The 19,233-nt window shown below is 38.0% G+C and overlaps 1 protein-coding gene across 4 annotated transcripts in view; it reads right to left on the reverse strand.

Annotated features, from left to right (window-relative positions):
- The window catches only part of FIP1L1 (factor interacting with PAPOLA and CPSF1), a 63,895-nt gene that overhangs the window by 20,724 nt on the left and 23,938 nt on the right, over positions 1–19,233 (reverse strand). For all 4 annotated transcript variants that reach the window (XM_084900037.1, XM_084900038.1, XM_084900040.1 and 1 more), the window contains 3 exons: positions 17,154–17,263; positions 10,869–10,976; positions 1,762–1,855 (listed from right to left, as the gene is read on the reverse strand). In XM_084900037.1, coding sequence (XP_084756163.1) covers positions 1,762–1,855; positions 10,869–10,976; positions 17,154–17,263 — 312 coding nt within the window. The remainder of the gene's footprint in view (positions 1–1,761; positions 1,856–10,868; positions 10,977–17,153; positions 17,264–19,233) is intronic.

A 19,233-nucleotide genomic window follows, 5' to 3' on the forward strand; every position in this document is an offset into this window, starting at 1 on the left:
TCACCAGGTTGGAAAGTAAGAGACTGTAAAGCATGCATCAACAAGATGCAAGAGGCAACCAAATATGTAAATGACTTTTTGATGTGACCCTTGTAACTTTAAGAACAAAGGTTAATACCTGAAAAGTAAAAGTGATTATAAAATACTGATATGCATAAACAGGTAAAGAACAGGCAGCAAATTTAAGGAGATTTGCACCAAGGAATTTGGATTTTTGACAAGCTCCCAAAGAAATTATAATTCACAAAGAAGTTTAGGAAACAGCAAAAACAGGCAACATTATACATATTTAGCTTATACTTATCAAATCCTTACTAGTTAAAGCATATAACTTAAACATATAATCCTTCCTTACGTTAACTTTTCCTCCATTTATGTACAGTAATTTTTTTAAGACATATACTGATGTTATTTTTTAATGAAGAAAAGATATTTTAAGAGATTATAGCATTTTGATGGGAGAAAGCAAGGACTATCTTCATTTTAGAAATCTCTTTGTGCCCCTTTTCAAGATGCTAAAAAGAACATTTTTCATGATTAATTTATTAAAGACTAGAGGCCCAGTGCACAAAATTTGTAATGGGAGGGGGGCCCCTCAGCCCAGTCTGCTCCCTCTCCAATCTAGGACCCCTCAGGGATCTCCGACTGCTGCTCGGACATCCCTCTCATAATCCGGGACCACTTGCTCTTAACTGCTCACCTGCCTGCCTGCCTAATCGCCCCTAATTACCCCCCCTCACCCTGCCAGGCTGGTCACCCCCAACTGCCCCCCTCTGATGGCCTATTCATCCCTAAATGCACCCCCCCTCCCAATCGGCCTGGTCACCAGCCTGATCACCCCAAACTGCCTCCCCTGCTGGCCTAGTTACCCCCACCTGCTCCCCCCTGGCGACCTGGTCACTCCAACTTCCCTCCCCTGCTGGCCTGGTTGCCCCTAACTGCCCTCCTCTGCCGGCCTGGTAACCTCTAACTGCCTCCCCTGCCAGCCCAGTCCCCCCCCAAATTGCCCTCCCTCTCCTGCAGGCCCTGTCACCCCTAACTGCCCTCTCCTGCCAGCCCAGTCACCCCTAACTGCCCTCCCTCCCTTGCAGGCCCAGTCACCACAACTGCTCTCCCCTGAAGGCTTACCCCTCCCCCAAGTGCCCTCCCCTGCAGGCCCGGTCACCCCTCTAATTGCCCTCCCCTACAGGCCCAGTCACCCCTAACTGCCCTCCCTGCAGGCTCAGTTGCCCCTAACTGCCCTCCCCTGCTGGCCCTGTCACCCCTAACTGCCCTCTCCTGCCAGCCCAGTCACCCCTAACTGCCCTCCCTCCCTTGCAGGCCCAGTCACCACAACTGCTCTCCCCTGAAGGCATACTCCTCCCCCAAGTGCCCTCCCCTGCAGTCCTGGTCACCCCTAACTGCCCTCCCTCACTTGTAGGCCCAGTCATCCCTCTAACTGCCCTCCCCTACAGGCCCAGTCACCCCTAACTGCCCTCCCTGCAGGCTCAGTTGCCCCTAACTGCCCTCCCCTGCTGGCCCGGTCGCCCCTAACTGCTCTCCTCTGCCGGCCCAGCCACCCACAACTGCCCTCCCCTGATGGCCATCTTGTGGCAGTCATCTTGTGACCACATTGGGATGACCATCTTGTGACCACATGGGGTGGCCAACTTGTGCAAGATCGTGATGGTCAACTTGCATATTACCTCTTTATTATATAGTATAAATTAAATTAGAATATGCATATAATTTTTCATCTAAAAATATAATAAAGTACTAAACCTGTATGTTGCTGTTTTCATTTGCCCGTCGCCTCCCTTCAACTCGGCTGATGGTTATAGTCTGACCAATAACATCAATTGACCCAGGTAATCTCCTGTAACATAAAAATTCAATCAGTTCACTTTCACCTAATTAGATGGTTAAAAATAACCAAATATCAAGTGAGAAATAAATCTAAAACCCTTTGCAATGTACTTTAAAATCAGCTAATAATACACACTGAACACACTTCACTGAATTAGATTTCCCTAATCTGCTGTCATAAACACAAAATCCTATTAATAAACCTATGCAGCACATACAATGATGTCAGATTTAAATATTTTTATAGGTTTTCTTCTAAATGCACTATTTTTTAATTGTATCCAACTGAATTTATCCTTGTGGAATTGAATCAGGTAATAAATGCTAAACAAATGTAAACAAAAATTTTGTGCCACTATAATTATAACACATAACACAGTTCTATTCAGAAACTTTTAAAAATTCCCCAAAAGGGCCTGAAAATACTTATTTTGATACACACAGGATATCTTCCTCAGTTACTTATTCCAAGCATTAGAAAGCACAAAAAGGGAACCAGTTTTACATTTCTGATAACTTGTCTTTAGATAGAAAAATTCATGTCCGTCACAACTCCAATTGTATTTACAATTCATTAAAGTATATGAATAGACGGAAAATTGTCTACCATAAAATGCTGCAAATTCATTGCAGCAACCTGGATGGAATTGGAGAACATTATGCTGAGTGAAATAAGCCAGTCAACGAAAGAAAAATACCACATGATCTCACTCATTTATGGATAATAAGGAACATTATAAACTGATGAACAAAAGGATACAGAGACAGTAAAAGAAACAGACTGTCAAATTACAGCGGGGAGGGTAGGGAGATATGGGGGAGATAAGAGATCAACCGAAGGACTTGTATGCATGCATATAAGCATAACCAAAGGACGAAAAACTCTGGGGAGGGAGGGCATGTATGGGAGTGGGGGTGGGGTGGGGATTGGTAAGGTATGTACACATATAATAACTTAATTTTTAAAATGAGGGGGGGGGAAATGCTGCAAATTCAACAGGTAAATCTAGTAAGTTAAAAAAAAAAACTTTTAATGTTAAAAGCCAATTACTATAATTAAGGACTTCATAGAAGAATATATGCTTCAGATACAGAAATAACTTGTAGGGCCGGGACAGGTTTGGCTCAATGGATAGAGCGTCGGCTTGGAGACTGAAGGGTCCCGGGTTCGATTCCGGTCAAGGGCATGTACCTTGGTTGCGGGTATATCCCCAGTAGGGGGTGTGCAAGAGGCAGCTGATCAATGACTCTCTCATCGATGTTTCTAACTCTCTGTCTCTCTCCCTTCCTCTCTGTATAAAAATCAATAAAATATATTTTTAAAAAAAAATAAATAACTTGTAGGGATAGGCAATGAAAATCAATGCAAATTAGATGAATTTCTCTTCATCTGTATTTGTTATAAACAATTCTACCTTTAAAAGTTTATAAAAGTAGCCGAGACCGGTTTGGCTCAATGGATAGAGCGTCGGCTTGGGGACTGAAGGGACCCGGGTTCGATTCCAGTCAGGGCATGTACCTTGACTGTGGGCATATCCCCAGTAGGGGGTGTGCAAGAGGCAGCTGATCGATGACTCTCTCTCATCGATGTTTCTAGCTCTCTATCTCTCTCCCTTCCTCTCTGTACAAAATCAATAAAATATATTTAAAAAAAAAAAAAAGTTTATAAAAGTAGGTCTTGCTGGTGTTGCTCAGCAGGTAGAGCATCGGCCTGCAAACTAAAGGGTTCTGGGTTTGGTTCCAGTCAAGGACACATACCTTGGTTGCAGGCTCCAGCCCCAGACCCTGGCCGAGGAGCATACAAAGACAACCAATAGATGTGTCCCTCTCACATTGATGCTTCTCTGTCTCTTCTATTCCCTTCTACTCTCTCTAAAAATCAATGGACATGAAACCAGTTTGTCTCAGTGGATATAGAGCGTTGACCTATGGACTGAAGGGTCCCGGGTTCAATTCCGGTCAAGGGCATGTACCTTGGTTGCAGGCACATCCCCAGTAGGGGGTGTGCAACAGGCAGCTGATCGATGATTCTCTCTCATTGATGTTTCTAACTCCCTATCCCTCTCTCTTCTTCTCTGCAAAAAATCAATAAAATATATTTTTCAAAAATAAATAAAAATAAAAATCAATGGAAAAATACATCGGGTGAGGGTTAATCAAAAAGAAAAAAAAAAAGAAACTTATAAAGTTAGACCCACCAAAGTACCATATATCCTTCAACAATAACCAGAGTTAGGTTCTTAAAATGACTAAAAACAACAGCTACCATTTGTTGAAGGGTATTTATTTTGCCTAAACTTCACAATAATCCTTAACTTTAAAAACTACTGTATTCTTGTTAGATATTATAAAGCTAGGGCCCAGAGTAATGTCACTGACTCCCGTAACATTTAAATGGCAAAACTAACATTTCAAACTTGTGTCTGATTCCAAAGCATATAGACAAACCCTTCCCTTGAGTCATGATGCCTTCCAGAAAGATAATTGGCCTTTGAGAAATATAAGACTTCTGGAAAATCAAGAATTGGTATAAATTTGTCTCAAGTAAAGCTTGGAAAGCCCCATAATTTTATGTTCACAAGAACAAAATAGCCCTATAGAAAGTGTATAATGACATTTGAAATGTCTTCAACTACACAGTCAACTCCTACTTACCATTTGCCCACTTAACATCTATTCTCTATACTTTTAATAAAATTATTTTAAAAGTTCAAGCCTTTCTGGTTTTATGCCTTTGTCATTGATTTCCTAGGTACCCTCATGAACTCAAAGACCAAGAATGATTTTACTTAACTTATATACTTAAATAAGCTGGGAAACTAACCTAGCATGAATGCACACAACTCACATTCACACATCCTAACAATAAAGGTGTATATTCTGAGGCCAGGATTTCTCTAACAATTTATTGCTACATAAACTTCAATGTAAAATCTTCATTTCATACCTTTTTACTCTCAATTTCTGGATTCTCCCCCTCTCCATCTTTTTAAATTTATTCCAATCAAGAATAATTCTCTTTACCTTAATCAGAAATGTGAAGGTTACCATTTTGTTTGGAAGCATTTTATGAAAGATAGATAAGCATGTACTAAGTAGAGTACATAGTAATACAGATGAGTAATTAAACAATTCAATGTTATTCTGATATTATTGGAAAAAAGTATTCAACCGTATCATTCTATAAGTTTTGTAGGACATTTTGTAGTAAAGCTTCATAATGAGAATCTTCCATAACTTGGATTTCCACACAACACAAGTTTAACTGAGCTTAAAAATTTGATCAGTAGGGAAGACAGCTAATGTAGCTATCAAGATTATCTTTCCTTATACAGGACTCAATCATACAGTACACAAATATGAAAGAGACAAATTACATGAGATCTAGTTCATTAATCTACAGTGTAATATAGGCAGTGAATGCTCTCAAGAGACTCTACCTTTCCTTCTGGCACAGATGAAAATGAAAATATCTCTGATGCTATAATATAATTAAATTAAAATGATATCCTACATAATAAAAACCTAATATACAAATCGAACAAATGGTGAAATGACTGGTTAACAACCGGTCGTTATGATGTGCACTGACCACCAGGGGGCAGACACTCAATGCAGAAGCTGCCCCCAGCCCGCAGGCCCCACGCCAACCAAAGCAAGTACCGTCTCCCCCCCAATCACTCTGCAGAAGGTGACCAAGGTGGGGGCCAGCTGGGGAGTGGACCTGTGCCGGCCCGCCAGTTGCCCCACAGATTGGCCCTTATCGCCAGCCAGGCCTAGGGACCCTACCCACACATGAATTTCATGCATAGGGGCTCTAGTGTTTTGGTAATTGTGATGCACCAGAAAGGGTATATAAGAGCAGCTTACAGAGATAAAACAGAAATTTTAAATGACAAACAGCGAAAGGAAGATAAGACGTGTACAGTATATAAGAAAGATTAAACAGGGAATCATTTAGGGATCTGGAATTAATCCACTTTACATTATTTTCAATGGAAAAAGATGATTCAGTTTTTGAACAAATCACTTCTTGAACAGCCTTCCAGAAGTAGTTAAGTTCAAGAACCAAGTTTCCACTGTATTTAATCCACTAGTAGGTTGCAAGTAAGATATGCATCCAATTAGTTTCACTTTTACAGATATGGAAAAGGGCTCTTTTGTTCAGTAAAGTACCAGCACCAGGATTTAGGCTCAGATAAGAACTCCAAAACTTTTCCTTTCTTCAACAATAAGTATTTTCTATGCTAATTTCTGGGGCCTGAATTTATTGAATGTTTCCTTTTTAAGCTATATTAAAAACAAACAAAAAATTGTAAATGCCTTAAGGTGAAAGATGCTAAAATTTAACTCACTGGAAGACGCAAATGTGCTCACTGGGTAGTCAAGTGTGCTCATTTGTGTACAGAGTATGGAATAAAGCTTTATCTACCATATTTATGCTTAATTTCATTTTAATGTATCCTTGATAGGAAAAGATATTCTGCAGTGAAATGTTTAAAAAAACAAGGCCTTCATATGTCTCATCACATAAAATCTTATAAGCTGCACAATATTGCAATATACAGAGAGATAAATCAAATGCTGTAAAGGTACAGGTGCATCTCTTCAGTACATTATTTCATTAAGACATAATAGTAACTGGTGTAAAGGTCTCTCTTAAATATAATGTTTATTTAACATCTAGTTTTATTACTATAAGTTTAATGTTTGTCTATTATAAGAATGCAAGCACATTTAAATAGTTGAGTGGTTCTACATCAAAAACAATTTTACTATTCCTCTTTCCAGATCAGTTAAAAAGCACTGACATTGATAAACAAACTTAACAAAACAATGTTGGATCTGTAACTAATTACCTAAGAGGATCAGAATTTGGTATTATAAAATGAAAACAAGACAAAGAAATAAACTAAACATTAGGATAAGTAATCATTCATATTGCCAATTTCATATTGTGTTCACTAAAACGGTTTCATTCTTATTAATTGGCTTTACAAATTACAAATCTGAATTTATAACAGAGTTGCACCAATAAAAGGCCATTGTTATGTACACGTAGTTAGCTTGCAGAACACTAATAAACAAAGTTTGAAAAATACTGTTTTATACAAGAATAAGAATGACATAAGCCCAAGACACCAAGCACAGTAAACCGTGATTTTTGCAGACCTCCATTTAATATACTTTGGATTTAACAAAATTTCTAGTTCATATGTTATATGTTAAAATTAACACCCAGTTCATTTTAAAATGCTTTTAAGCAAGATTTGTTTATGTTAGTAATTAAATTAACAGGTTATTTTTTTGTTATTAATTCATTATTTTTAACAAATTTTAGCAAATTTGCCATATGTTAGAAAAAACACTGTAGCAATTTTGCTGACATAAATAGTACATGTCTTCAACTAGTCTACATATTTAAATCCAAGAGTAACCGCTCGGAAACAATGTTTGGAGAATGATTAGCATGTGATCACACCTTATCTTGTGTGGTGATGGTTCAGTTGTCACGTGGCATGACTTTCTACAGCAGTTTTGCACGAAGCCATGCCTCAGCTGTGTGCATTTGTTTACTCACGGTGACTGGTGAATGTACGCATTTACTAGACCTATTCAGTATAAATTTAACATTACAATAATACATACAGAAAACTTTTCTGTAAAACTCAATTTTTCATACATACTTAGTTTCAATAACACAAATATGTCTACATAAGTAAAAACAAACTAATTTGTCAATTTTTTAACATACATGTTTGGAAAACCTACTTTATGACTTCAGCTTTAACAACACCTCTCATCAAAATTAGTCCATTAAGTTGGTCCGAAGGTTGTGGGTTATTGTTAAGCTGATTAACAAATTAGTCCATTATATCAAGTTTTTACTGTATAGTAACTTATGAAAAGGATCTCAACCATTATTTCATTGCTCTTTATAAAGAGACTTAAGCAATACTTCAAAAAAAAAAATACTCCACATTAATTAAAAGCTGAAATCTCATTTTCTATCTCATAAGAAAGTGTGTGTGGTACCATTTAAAAAAAGAAAATTACCTTTTACCTAGAGGTTTTATTTTTAACTTTCAATAAATTTATTACTACCTATATTCCCTGAGACTAATCACAAAATCAGAATGAAGTTTTGTTTCCAAAGTGTCTTTTTTATGTTGGGTAGGAGGTGGATTATATAGTGTAAGTACTTCAATGTATCACTTTTAGATCTGAGAATATTTCCTCTGTAAATTATCTTATTTGAAGAAAAATCTGTTATCAAAAGCAACTATTTTAAGTAAAAAATTCCAAGCGAAATGATTGATAAAAAAGGATTTCCAGATGTTAAAATAATATTAGCAAAAGAAACAAATGTGGAGTTTAAAATTACATGAAAAATAATGGATTTTTAAAGTATTTCTATGTCTCTGCTTATGAGTCAACTTGCCTGAATTGCGGATATTAAAGGCCGAAAACATAGACTCTAGCCCTGACTTTGCCTCTTAATTAGCCATAAATTTGGCTAAATTCCCTAATCTCTCAGATCTCATTTTCAATATAAACGAGGGACTAGCCAGAAAACAAAATTTCAGGATTAATAAGGCCTTCCAGATAGCACAACCTAGAGCTCTTATCATTTTGCAAATGTAGAAACAGAGGCCTAGCAATTTTAGAGAACTGTCCTTAATTCACATGTACACAAAATCAGACTAATATCCAAATCTGTTTTATGTCATGAAACAGCTATAAGTTTAAGAAGATAGTTATTTTTTACATACAAAAAAAATACCTAATTCATTACCAATAGTAGCATGATGAAAATGAAAGCTCTTATTGTCTGGCCTTTTTCAGATCAGTAAATTGCTTTTCCACAACATTGAACAGATTAAATGTAAATCCAGTGTTTCGTTATGTGCTCTGTGCTATAATAATGTATTAGTTATTATATATAGAAATTACACTATAAGCACTGCTATTAAATTTTTGGGTTCCACAGAAATACTAAAGGTGGAAAGATGCATAGACTATATACTCCACTCCACACTTGTTAGATCTAACTTTTCTTTGTTTAAAATAACTTGAAATTTCCATTGTTTCTTCAAGAATTTTAGTCTTAAAAACTAAGATGAAGACCCTGCCCAGCTAACTCAGTTGGTTAGACAATCATCCTGATACACTGAGGTTATGGGTTAGATCCCTGGTCAGGACACATACAAGAAACATCCAATGAATGCATAAATAAGTGGAACAATGAAGCAATGTTTGTTTGTTTTTTCTCTCTCTCCGTCTAAAAATCAATCAACAAAAAAAAATATAAAATATAAAACATAAAAACTAAGACTAATCAATACCATATATAATATATCTGAACAAGTGTCAATTGGTACTTTTAAAATATTATAATAGTAAGAGATACAAGTTTTCATTCTATAACCTGTTAAAGCAACACTAGCCAGAAAACAAAATTTCTAAGAATATAGATAATAAGGATGGGACAAAAGTAGGTTTATAGTTGCTGGTATGAAATTAACATAATAATAATTAATAATAAGAATAAGTTGTCAGTTTTGTATACTCACAATTGTAAACCTACTTTTACCCCACCCTGTATATTTCTATCTGCACAAACTACTATACTTATAGTTTAGATACCTTTAAAAAGTTGAAAATATTTTTTACCTTGACACAAATATCCACTTTTGAGAATGTCTAAGCTTATTTTCTCCTAACAAGAAATTCTATCAAAAAAAGTTGATTAGAAATTCCTATTACTCATGAGGAATATATAATGAAGTCCCCACAGAAAAATAAAATAAAATTTTAATTTTTCTTTCTCTACTTTTCTTTTAGATATTATAATAAAAAATATTTAATCATAATTTACATTTTTAAAGTCTGTAAATGAAAATAATTAAAAGCACATAAAAAGAGGAACAATTGTAATAATCTGAACAATAAAGATTTATTTAAAAAGAAGGAAAAGAAGGGGGTGGGGGGGAAGCACATAATATCAACCTGCCCAGGAAGAAAGCTTAAAATTCTATAACAAGAACATAATATTTTCCCCATCCCCCAATATACCATCATTGTTTAAGACTTTAAATGGCAAATTAGGAAGGTATCTTAGTCTATATTTCTAAGTCGAGTTTAATTGCTCAGACTTATTACTGTTAGCACTGCACTTTCATACCCTAACATATTTGCTTCTCACTATGTCCCTTAGGATAGACATCATTATTCCCATTTTACAGGCTCAGAGAGTTTACAATACCATCCAGGGCTGTAGACTCTATAAATGTAAGATTTAGAACACAAACCAAAATTTTATAATGGGTGGATCACGAGTAAAAGCATAACGACAATAAGGGAAATAGCATTTAGACCACTTCCTATTAGCAGATTTATGCACTGCAGTTGCAATATAAAGGTTGGAAAGAGTCAGTGGAGTCCAATTTTATAGCTCCTAAATACCGACTCAGAAAGTGAATTTTCTCCAACAAACAGTGAAAAGCACCCAGGGATTTTTGAGAAAGAAGAATTAAACCTTTAGCAAGGGGGAGAAAAACATTTATTGAGCACCCATTAGCATGGTTCCACGGGGAAAAATAACTCTAGGATTTATATGCATATATGCATAACCCATGGACAAAGGAAATAGTGTGATGAAAGCCTGGGCAGGTGGGGGAGTAGGGGGAAAGAGAGGAGGGTAGTGGGAGTGCAAGGGAGAGATGTGGAGAGGAGAGGATCCATGAAGGGGAAAAAGGGATATTTATAATATTTTCAACAATTAAGATAATTTTTTTAAAAGGCTGGAGAAATGAGAAGTATTACATGAGGTGGTAAGGCCCTATTTATAAAGCAATTTAAGCCCTATTAAACTGCTTTATAAATAAGTTTTAATTGCTAAAAAATCAAAACTCAGGGAGTAAAAATATGGCACAGTCTAATAGAAATTTATCATCGTATCAATAAGATCACACTGATGATCTAAACATCAGAGAGTATCCAATGTTTATAAATAGCCTTACCTTAGATCAGGTGATTCGGACCTCCCATATCGATCCTGCCATTTCCCAACGCTTGAATTGGCTTTTCTGGAGGCAGAACTTGTCTGAGACTGAGAAGAGTTGCTGTTTCTGGTGAGATAAATTTTTTTTTTAATATATTGTTGCCTCTGATCTCTCCCTGGTTCCATCCCCCACCCGCCCCAAACACGATTTTTCTAAAATCCTTAATTATGTTCCTATAGTATGATTCTCTTCAAGTCACATAAAATATTTTCTGTGGTAAGACAACTAATGGTGTTTAAATATAGACATGTTACCAACATTTTATTAATTCTAGAATATTTTAAAAATATTTAATATAGATGGTACCATGTGAAAATGCAGAAAAGAACCTATGCTTTCTTCAGGTTGTAACATGTAAAATTTATTTCCGAGCTTTTATGAATTAAACTAGAGGCTCCGTGCACAAAATTCGTGCCCAGGGGCAGGTTTCCTCAGCCCAGCCTGCACCCTCTTGCAATCCAGGACCCCTCAGGAGATGTCCAACAGCCAGTTTAGGCCTGATCCCACTGCAGATCAGGCCTAAACCACCAGTCAGTCATCCCTCTAGCAATCTGGGACCACTGGCCCCTAACTGCTCACCTGCCTGCCTGATTGCCCCTAAACCACTCCGCCTGCCTGCCTGCCTGCCTGCCTGCCTGCCTGCCTGCCTGATTACCCCTAAGCACCTCTGCCTGCCTGTCTACTCTCCCCTAACCACTTGCCTCCCTGCCTGCCTGTCTACTCTCCCCTAACCACTTGCCTCCCTCCCTAACTGCTCACCTGCCTGCCTGCCTGCCTGACCGCCTCTGTCTCTTCCTCAGCCCCCACCAAGGTAGCTTCATCCAAAATGAAACCTGGAAGGTCGTTCAGCTGTCCAGTCTAATTAGCATATTATGCTTTTATTACCTACTCTAATAAAAGAGAAACATGCAAATTGACCATCACTCCACCACGCCCACCAGCCAATCAGGAGGGAATATGCAAATTAGGATGACAAAGATAGAGACCGCCCAGCTGCTCCAGGCAAGGAGTGGCTGGGTGGGGCAGGATGCCTGCCATGAGAGGGAGGGCAGGGGGTGAAGGGATCTACAGGAGTGGCACTCCAGCAGCAGCAAAGACAAAGACTGCAGACTCCAGAGTCTGCAGGGAAGACAAAGATGGAAGATGGCAGACTCCTGCCTGAGTCTGCAGCAAAGATGGAAACAGGAGTCTGCAGTGAAGGAGACAGACTCCAGCTGGAGCAAAGGTCTGGGTCCCGGGTGCCAGAGGAAAACCAGTGCTAGAGGCCAAGAGAAGGAAGGCCTATTGCACGAATCTCTTCGTGCAATGGGTCTCTAGTTACAGATAACATTAATATATGCAGTTTCACAAAATCTTATTCAAAATTTTGGTATTTCTTTCCCCATATTCTTCCCCTCCTATATTTTTTAATAAGGTATAATAAGTATTGTTAGAGTAACCAGTTAACAGTAATACTGATATGTTTCATAAAAACCTACACTAAATAAATATTTCATAAAAATTCATTTCAAAGTCATTTATTCTTACAAAGATTCAAAAATATATACATTTATGTATGTTTATTTATAAAAACAACACAAAGAATAAACCAGAAAAATGAAATGAAACTGATTATTGACAGACGTGAAAGAAATAGTAGAGTGACAAACCTGAGTATACTTTGAATAGCCTTGCTTTGAAATTACATTAAATGTCTTATGTATGTAAAAAGGAAGCATGTCAATAAGCATGAAGGAAAAGAAATGCTAATACTGAATACAAACAGAAACAATAGAACAAATTATATTTTTTAATGATTAATATAATCACTCTGAAGGTAACTTTGGAACACAGTATTTTGACTAAATACCCTTAATCTAAAAAAAGAGTTGCAAAGATATCTTGAACTCTTAGTTTTGTAATGTTAGGTGTAGATGTTCAAATTTGTTTTGTGTGTATTATAAAATGAAGCAAATGAGAAATCTTGAAGTTGGAAACTAGGTTTTCACTGCAGGAAAAGGGAAATGCAATAGAAAAAGAAAAGTACCGAAGCCGGTTTGGCTCAGTGGAAGAGCATCGGCCTGGGGACTGAAGGGTCCCGGGTTCGATTCTGGTCAAGGGCATGTACATTGGTTGTGGGCACATCCCCAGTGGGGGGTGTGCAGGAGGCAGCTGGTCGATGTTTCTCTCATCGACGTTTCTAACTCTCTATCCCTCTCAATTTCTCTCTGTGTAAAATCAATAAAATATATTTAAAAAAAAAAGAAAAAGAAAAGTAGAAACCTGTAGTGTCAAATACTGAAAAAAAACATGATTGTATATTTAAAATTTATAAACAGAATATATTATTTTGGGCAGGATCACTAATGACCCTTGGACTTTAAAATCCAAAAGTCATTTTCAGTATTCTTTTTTTAATATATTTTATTGATTTTTAACAGAGAGAAAGGGAGAGAGATAGAGAGCTAGAAATGTCGATGAGAGAAATATCGACCAGCTGCCTCTTGCACACCCCCCACAAGGGATGTGCCCGCAACCAAAGTACATGCCCTTGACCGAATCGAACCTGGGGCCCTTCAGTCCGCAGACCGATGTTCCACCACTGAGCCAAACCGGCTTCGGCCATTTTCAGTATTCTTCTTCTTAGTCAGTAAGTATTATTTAATGGTTAATCACTCCGCCTACTCGGAAATGGACTCTTTTCAAGATATACAGTGGGTTTGCTTCCAACTTCACTAATTATTCTTCTCTACTGTCTTCCTCTTTCTGGCTCATCCTTATTTTTCTGACCTCAGAGTACCTCAAAGCCCTGCCTTCTATATTTACCCATTCTGTAATCTGATTCAGTTTCATCTTATATTATTTAAACACTGGTCACTCCCAAATTTGCATCTTTAGCCCATCATACCTTTCGTCTCCACTCTAGATCCATATAATGTACTTATATGTAAAATTTCCACTTACATATCTAATAGGAATATCAATTTTACTGTCCTAAACTGAACTTTCAGTCTTCTCCATGCAAAAGTTACCCCTCCTGTAATCATTTCCATCTCAGTATAAAAGATGTACATGATCTTTTATACCTCTTGAAATGTATCCAATATCTGGCTATTTCTCATCACCTGCACCATTATTACTTTGGTCCAATTTACCATTATCTCTTGTATAGATAATCGTTACAACCTTCTAACCAGCCTTCCAGATTCTGCCTTTAATATATCTGTAGTCTGATCTTAATATAGTAGTTGAGACTTTAAAAACCTAAAGGAGATTATTTCATTCCTCTGCTCAAAATCTGCCGGTGACTCCCCATTCATTTCACTTATAGGAAAGCCAAAGCCCTTATAATGCTCTACATAATCTGGCCCAAGTTTTTTTGTGTTTTTTTTAAAAGGGGGGGAGGTAGGCAAAGTATAGAAAAACTGCTATTGATTTTTAAATAGTTTAATTATAATAGTAGCATATTTATATCCATAGAGTATTTATTAACTATGTATGTATGTACCACTGTTTTAAAATACTTTACATAAATTAATCTATTCAATATACATAACTACCCTATAAGGGAAGTATTACTACTACATTTTATGGATCAGAAAATGAAAGAGCAAGATTAGGAGATCTGCCCAAGGACACTAGTAAGTAAACAGAGGCAGAATTTAAAGTTGGGCTCTAGAATCCAAGCTCTTCACATCACTCTACACAGTAGAACACCATAAATTCAATGAATGAAGGTTGACTTCTTTTAAAATATGAAAAACAACAAAATACCACATATTAAAAGAATCGATATATCTCAGCTACCATAAGTTCTTAGCCAAACATTTTATGAAACTGTATTTAGTATAAATAACCATATTTGGAAATGCCTATGACTAGTAATTGTTAAGATGAGAAGAGATAGTTGAATTCCAATGGCTTTGTGACATTTAATTTTAGCTAAAAGTTTCAAGAAACTCTATTTGAGGGCTAAACTACATAAGGCCTCTTTCTGCATTTGTGTATTATAAAATGTAATTTCTTACAGCCATTCATAATTGCAGAATAACAAAACAGAGAACTATAAAAATAAATACAAGCAAGTAGCACAAAGGATAAATGATCTGGCTAAAAACTAATAATAATTGGGTTATTAACTAATTTTCAGGTTCAGAGAAACAATAGATTTAAGTTTATCTAACATATTAAACTGCTAAGATAGAACTTCCTTGGTCTTATCTAATCCTTTACTATTTTCCTGCTAACAGGCTAGCTATTTATATGTTTAAATTAAAAGGACATCTTCCAGCATATTTACCTCTCACAACTGATATCTTGAGGGACTTCAGCCAAAGTTAGATATTATCACAACAAACCAAAGAAAGAACATGTTTTTAATATGAAGGATCTCCCAGACTGAAATTTCTACAATCTGTTACTATTGTAAAATCAGTAAAATGCCTTTAGGAAAACAGATCTGGATTTAAGGTAGTCTAATAATTCTTTATATAAGAATTAGAGGCCTGGTACACGAAATACGTGCACACGGGAGAAAGGGAATCCCTCAGCACCCTCTCTAATCCAGGACCCCTCAGGGGCAGTCAGACATCTCTCTCACAATTTGGGACGACTGGTTGTAACCACTCACCTGCCTGCTTGTCTGATTGCCTCTAACCACCTCTGCCTACCTGAACCCTAACCTCTCTACCTGCCTGCCTGATCCCCCCAACTGCTCTCTCCTGCTGACCTGATCCCTCTAATTGTCTCCCCTGTTGACCCAGTTGCCCCTAACTGCTGGCCTGGTGGTCCCTAACTGCTCTCCCATACTGGCCTGGTTGCCCTTAACTGCTGGCCTGGTGGACCTTAACTGTTCTCCCCTGCTGGCCTGGTGGTCCCTAACTGCTCTCTCCTGCTGGCCTAGTCGCCCCTAACTGCTCTCCCCTGCTAGCCTGATTGCCACTAACCACCTCTACCTTGGCCTCCACCACTGTGGCTTTGTCCGGAAGGACATCCAGATGGATGTCTGGTCTAATTAGCATATTACCCTTTTATTAGTATAGATACTAAGCACCACCTCTCCTGAATGTGAAATTGTCTGTGTACACACAGATAACTATAGTACTATACTTCATTTCTCACTTACTTATATTTTTTTAGATGGACCAGCACCCAGATAAGTTTTTCAAAGAATTCATTTTGTACTAAGACAAAGTAGAATGCTTTCAGTTCTTTGGTAGCACATTCAGAGCTTTTATCTTTCATACTAAAGGCCCGGTACATGACATTCGTGCACGGGGCAGGGGAAGGGGTATGTGTCCCTCAGCCCAGTCTGCACCCTCTCCAATCTGGGACATCCCTCTCACAATCCAGGACTGCTGGCTCCCAACTGCTCACCTACCTGCCTTCCTAATTGCCCCTAACCACTTCTGCCTGCCAGCCTGATCACCCCTAACCACTCCCATGCCAGCCTGATTGATATCTAACTGCTCCCCTGCTAGCCTGTTTGCCCCCAACTTCCCTCCTCTGCTGGCCTGGTCACCCCTAACTGCCCTGAAGGGTTGATCGCCTCTAACTGCCCTCCCTTGCAGGCCTGGTCCCTCTCAACTGCCCTCCCTTGTAGGCCTGGTGCCTCCCAACTGCCCTCCCGTTGGCCAGCTTGTGTCCACATGGGGGCAGCCATCTTGTGTGTTGGAGTGATGGTCAATCTGCATATTACTCTTTTATTAGATAGAATAGAGGCCTGGTGCACAGGTGGGGATTGGCTGGTTTGCCCTGAAGGGTGTTCCAGATCAGGGTGGGGGTTCCCTTGAGGCGTGGGGCGGCCTGAGCGAGGGGCCTGTGGTGGTTTGCAGGCTGGCCACGGCCCCTGGCGACCCAATCAGAGGCCCCGGTATCTGGAATTTATTTACCTTCTACAATTGAAACTTTGTAGCCTGGAGCAAAGCCAAACCTCCCTCTCCCTCTGTGGCTACAGCCATTTCTGTTGGAATTTGTTTACCTTCTATAATTGAAACTTTGTAGCCTTGAGTGGAGGCTTAGGCCTGCAAGGGCAGGCGGAAAGCTTGGCTTCCTCCGTTGCCTGGGAAACCCAAGCCTCCCTCCTGCTCTCTGTGGCTGTAGCCATCTTGGTTGGGTTTATGTGCATACTCGCTCTGATTGGCTGGTGGGCATAGCGGAGTGATGGTTAATTTGCATATTATTCTTTTATTAGGTAAGATAGGACTAACACAAGGAGAAGATACCAATGCCTTCAATAAACTGAATTATAATAATCTCACTAACCTGCTTGGTGGGAGTCCACTCTTAAACAAAGAAGGAGGAGAAGTAAACTCAGCTTTTGTAGATGGAAGTGCTGCTTCCTTCTCAGAATTTCCAGTTCTTCCCTGCTGTACCTAAAAAACAAACAAACAAAAAAAAAACAAGTTATTAAGTTGTTTAATTTAATGAAAAACTCAAAAATAATACAACTGAAGGTGTTCAAATAAATGTATGACATATGATTTATGATTTGAAATTAAATGTTTTATTGCTTGATATTTAATAACATTTACCTATTTTAGAATAGTATTAGATGAAAGACACCAAAGATAGATTATGGGATTCAAGTGTTCCTAATGATTAAAAATTTCACACTAATTCCACTTAAAAGTCCACTAAGCTATAGTTCTTTAGGACTTTCCTTAATTCCCTTAGATTACCACTTTACCACTCCATGTTTCAGAATTCAAGAAAAGCTTTGAACAATATTTCCCTTCTATATTCACTACCCTTTAGCTAAGAAAATCACCAGTGGCCATTTTAGCCATTCTGATCATTTTCTATTCACACTGTGATTTGTTGCAATACAAATATTAATGATCTACTCCTGCAATTCTAAACCACTCCTCACATTTTCCCACCATTATCAATATCCTGCCAGTTCTATACACTGGCAAGCTGAAGTCAGTCAGCTGTCTCCTTATTACATTTTCTCAATATATTTATTCCACAACTTCTCCCAGATTTGCTCACCTTTTCTGTTCCTATCAGATCCTTTAAGTATGAACCAGTTGTTCTCCTTTACAATGGTGAAATGAATCTCTTTTATGAACTCTTGCTTTTATACCCACCTTCCTATCTTAAAACTGTAATTATTATATTTAAACAATATAAGTTCAAGTTGCCCTACACTTGAATAACATCACACCATACCCTGTGCCTATTTGTATTCTACTGGTCCTGTTCAGACTAAATTCAGCATTACTCTCCTTTCCTCATGAGGCAAAGGCCAAGACAATCTCAAACCTCAGACAAGTCAGTCAAACCATTGCTTCAATTCCAAAAACCATCTACCTCTCAAATAATCATTCTGAGAAAAAGAAACCTTTACTTATATATTTGAGCCGTTATAGTAAGATCTCTTATTAATACTTCTGAATGCAATCCCTAATTGGTGCCCCATATAATTAGGGTTTTACATTAGCATTTTATTTGAAAAAAGAGTTCTACTGCTAAAAAAAAAAAAAAAAAAAAAAAAAAAAAGAGTCCATTTAAAAGGCACTGAACCTAATGAGGAGTGATGAAGATCAGAAAAAAAAAAAAATGGATTTGATAGATATTTGAGAGGTAAAATTGAAAGAATGTAGTGATGGGAACTAAACATAACTCATTCATCACACATTTACTAAATATCTATTTGTACCAGAAGCTGAGACCGCACAAAAAATACAACAAAACTCCAGACTGTGGGAAAAGACAGACATAAAAACAATGAGAGCAATACAATAAATGCTATGAAAAAAGAATCTATGAGATAAAAGATGCTATGAGAACATAGAAAAAAGAAGTGCATTACTCTTCCACGGAATGTCAGACACTATGGTCTCAAACTGTTCCCCTGAGCTCCAGTAATTTATATCCAACTTCTTACATGCCTGACGAGTATCTAAAAACTTAATATGGTCAAAACAAAACTACTGATTTCTCACTATCCTCCAATCTGATTCTAAGTCTTTATCACTCAAGTAAATGGCACCATCACTTTCTGAGCTGCTCAAGACAAAAAAAAAAAAAAAAGCAATTATCCAATACATATGAACATCCAATGTTAACTTTACCTTATAATATATTAGAGGTCTGGTGCACAAAATTCGTGCAATGGGGGGAGGGAGATCTCCTCAGTCCAGCCTGCACCCTCTCACAATCCGGGACTTCTGGCTGCTAACCACTCATGTGCCTGACTGACTGATTGCCCCTAATCGCTTCTGCCTACCAGCCTGATCACCCCCTAACCACTCCCCTGCCAGACAGACTGATGTCTAACTGCTCCCCTGCCAGCCCAATCGCCCCCTACTGCCCTCCCCTGCCAGCCTGGTCACCCCAA

This window comes from Pipistrellus hanaki (assembly GCF_964339955.1).
Source record: "Pipistrellus hanaki genome assembly, chromosome: 1".
In the NCBI taxonomy this organism is placed as follows: domain Eukaryota; kingdom Metazoa; phylum Chordata; class Mammalia; order Chiroptera; family Vespertilionidae; genus Pipistrellus; species Pipistrellus hanaki.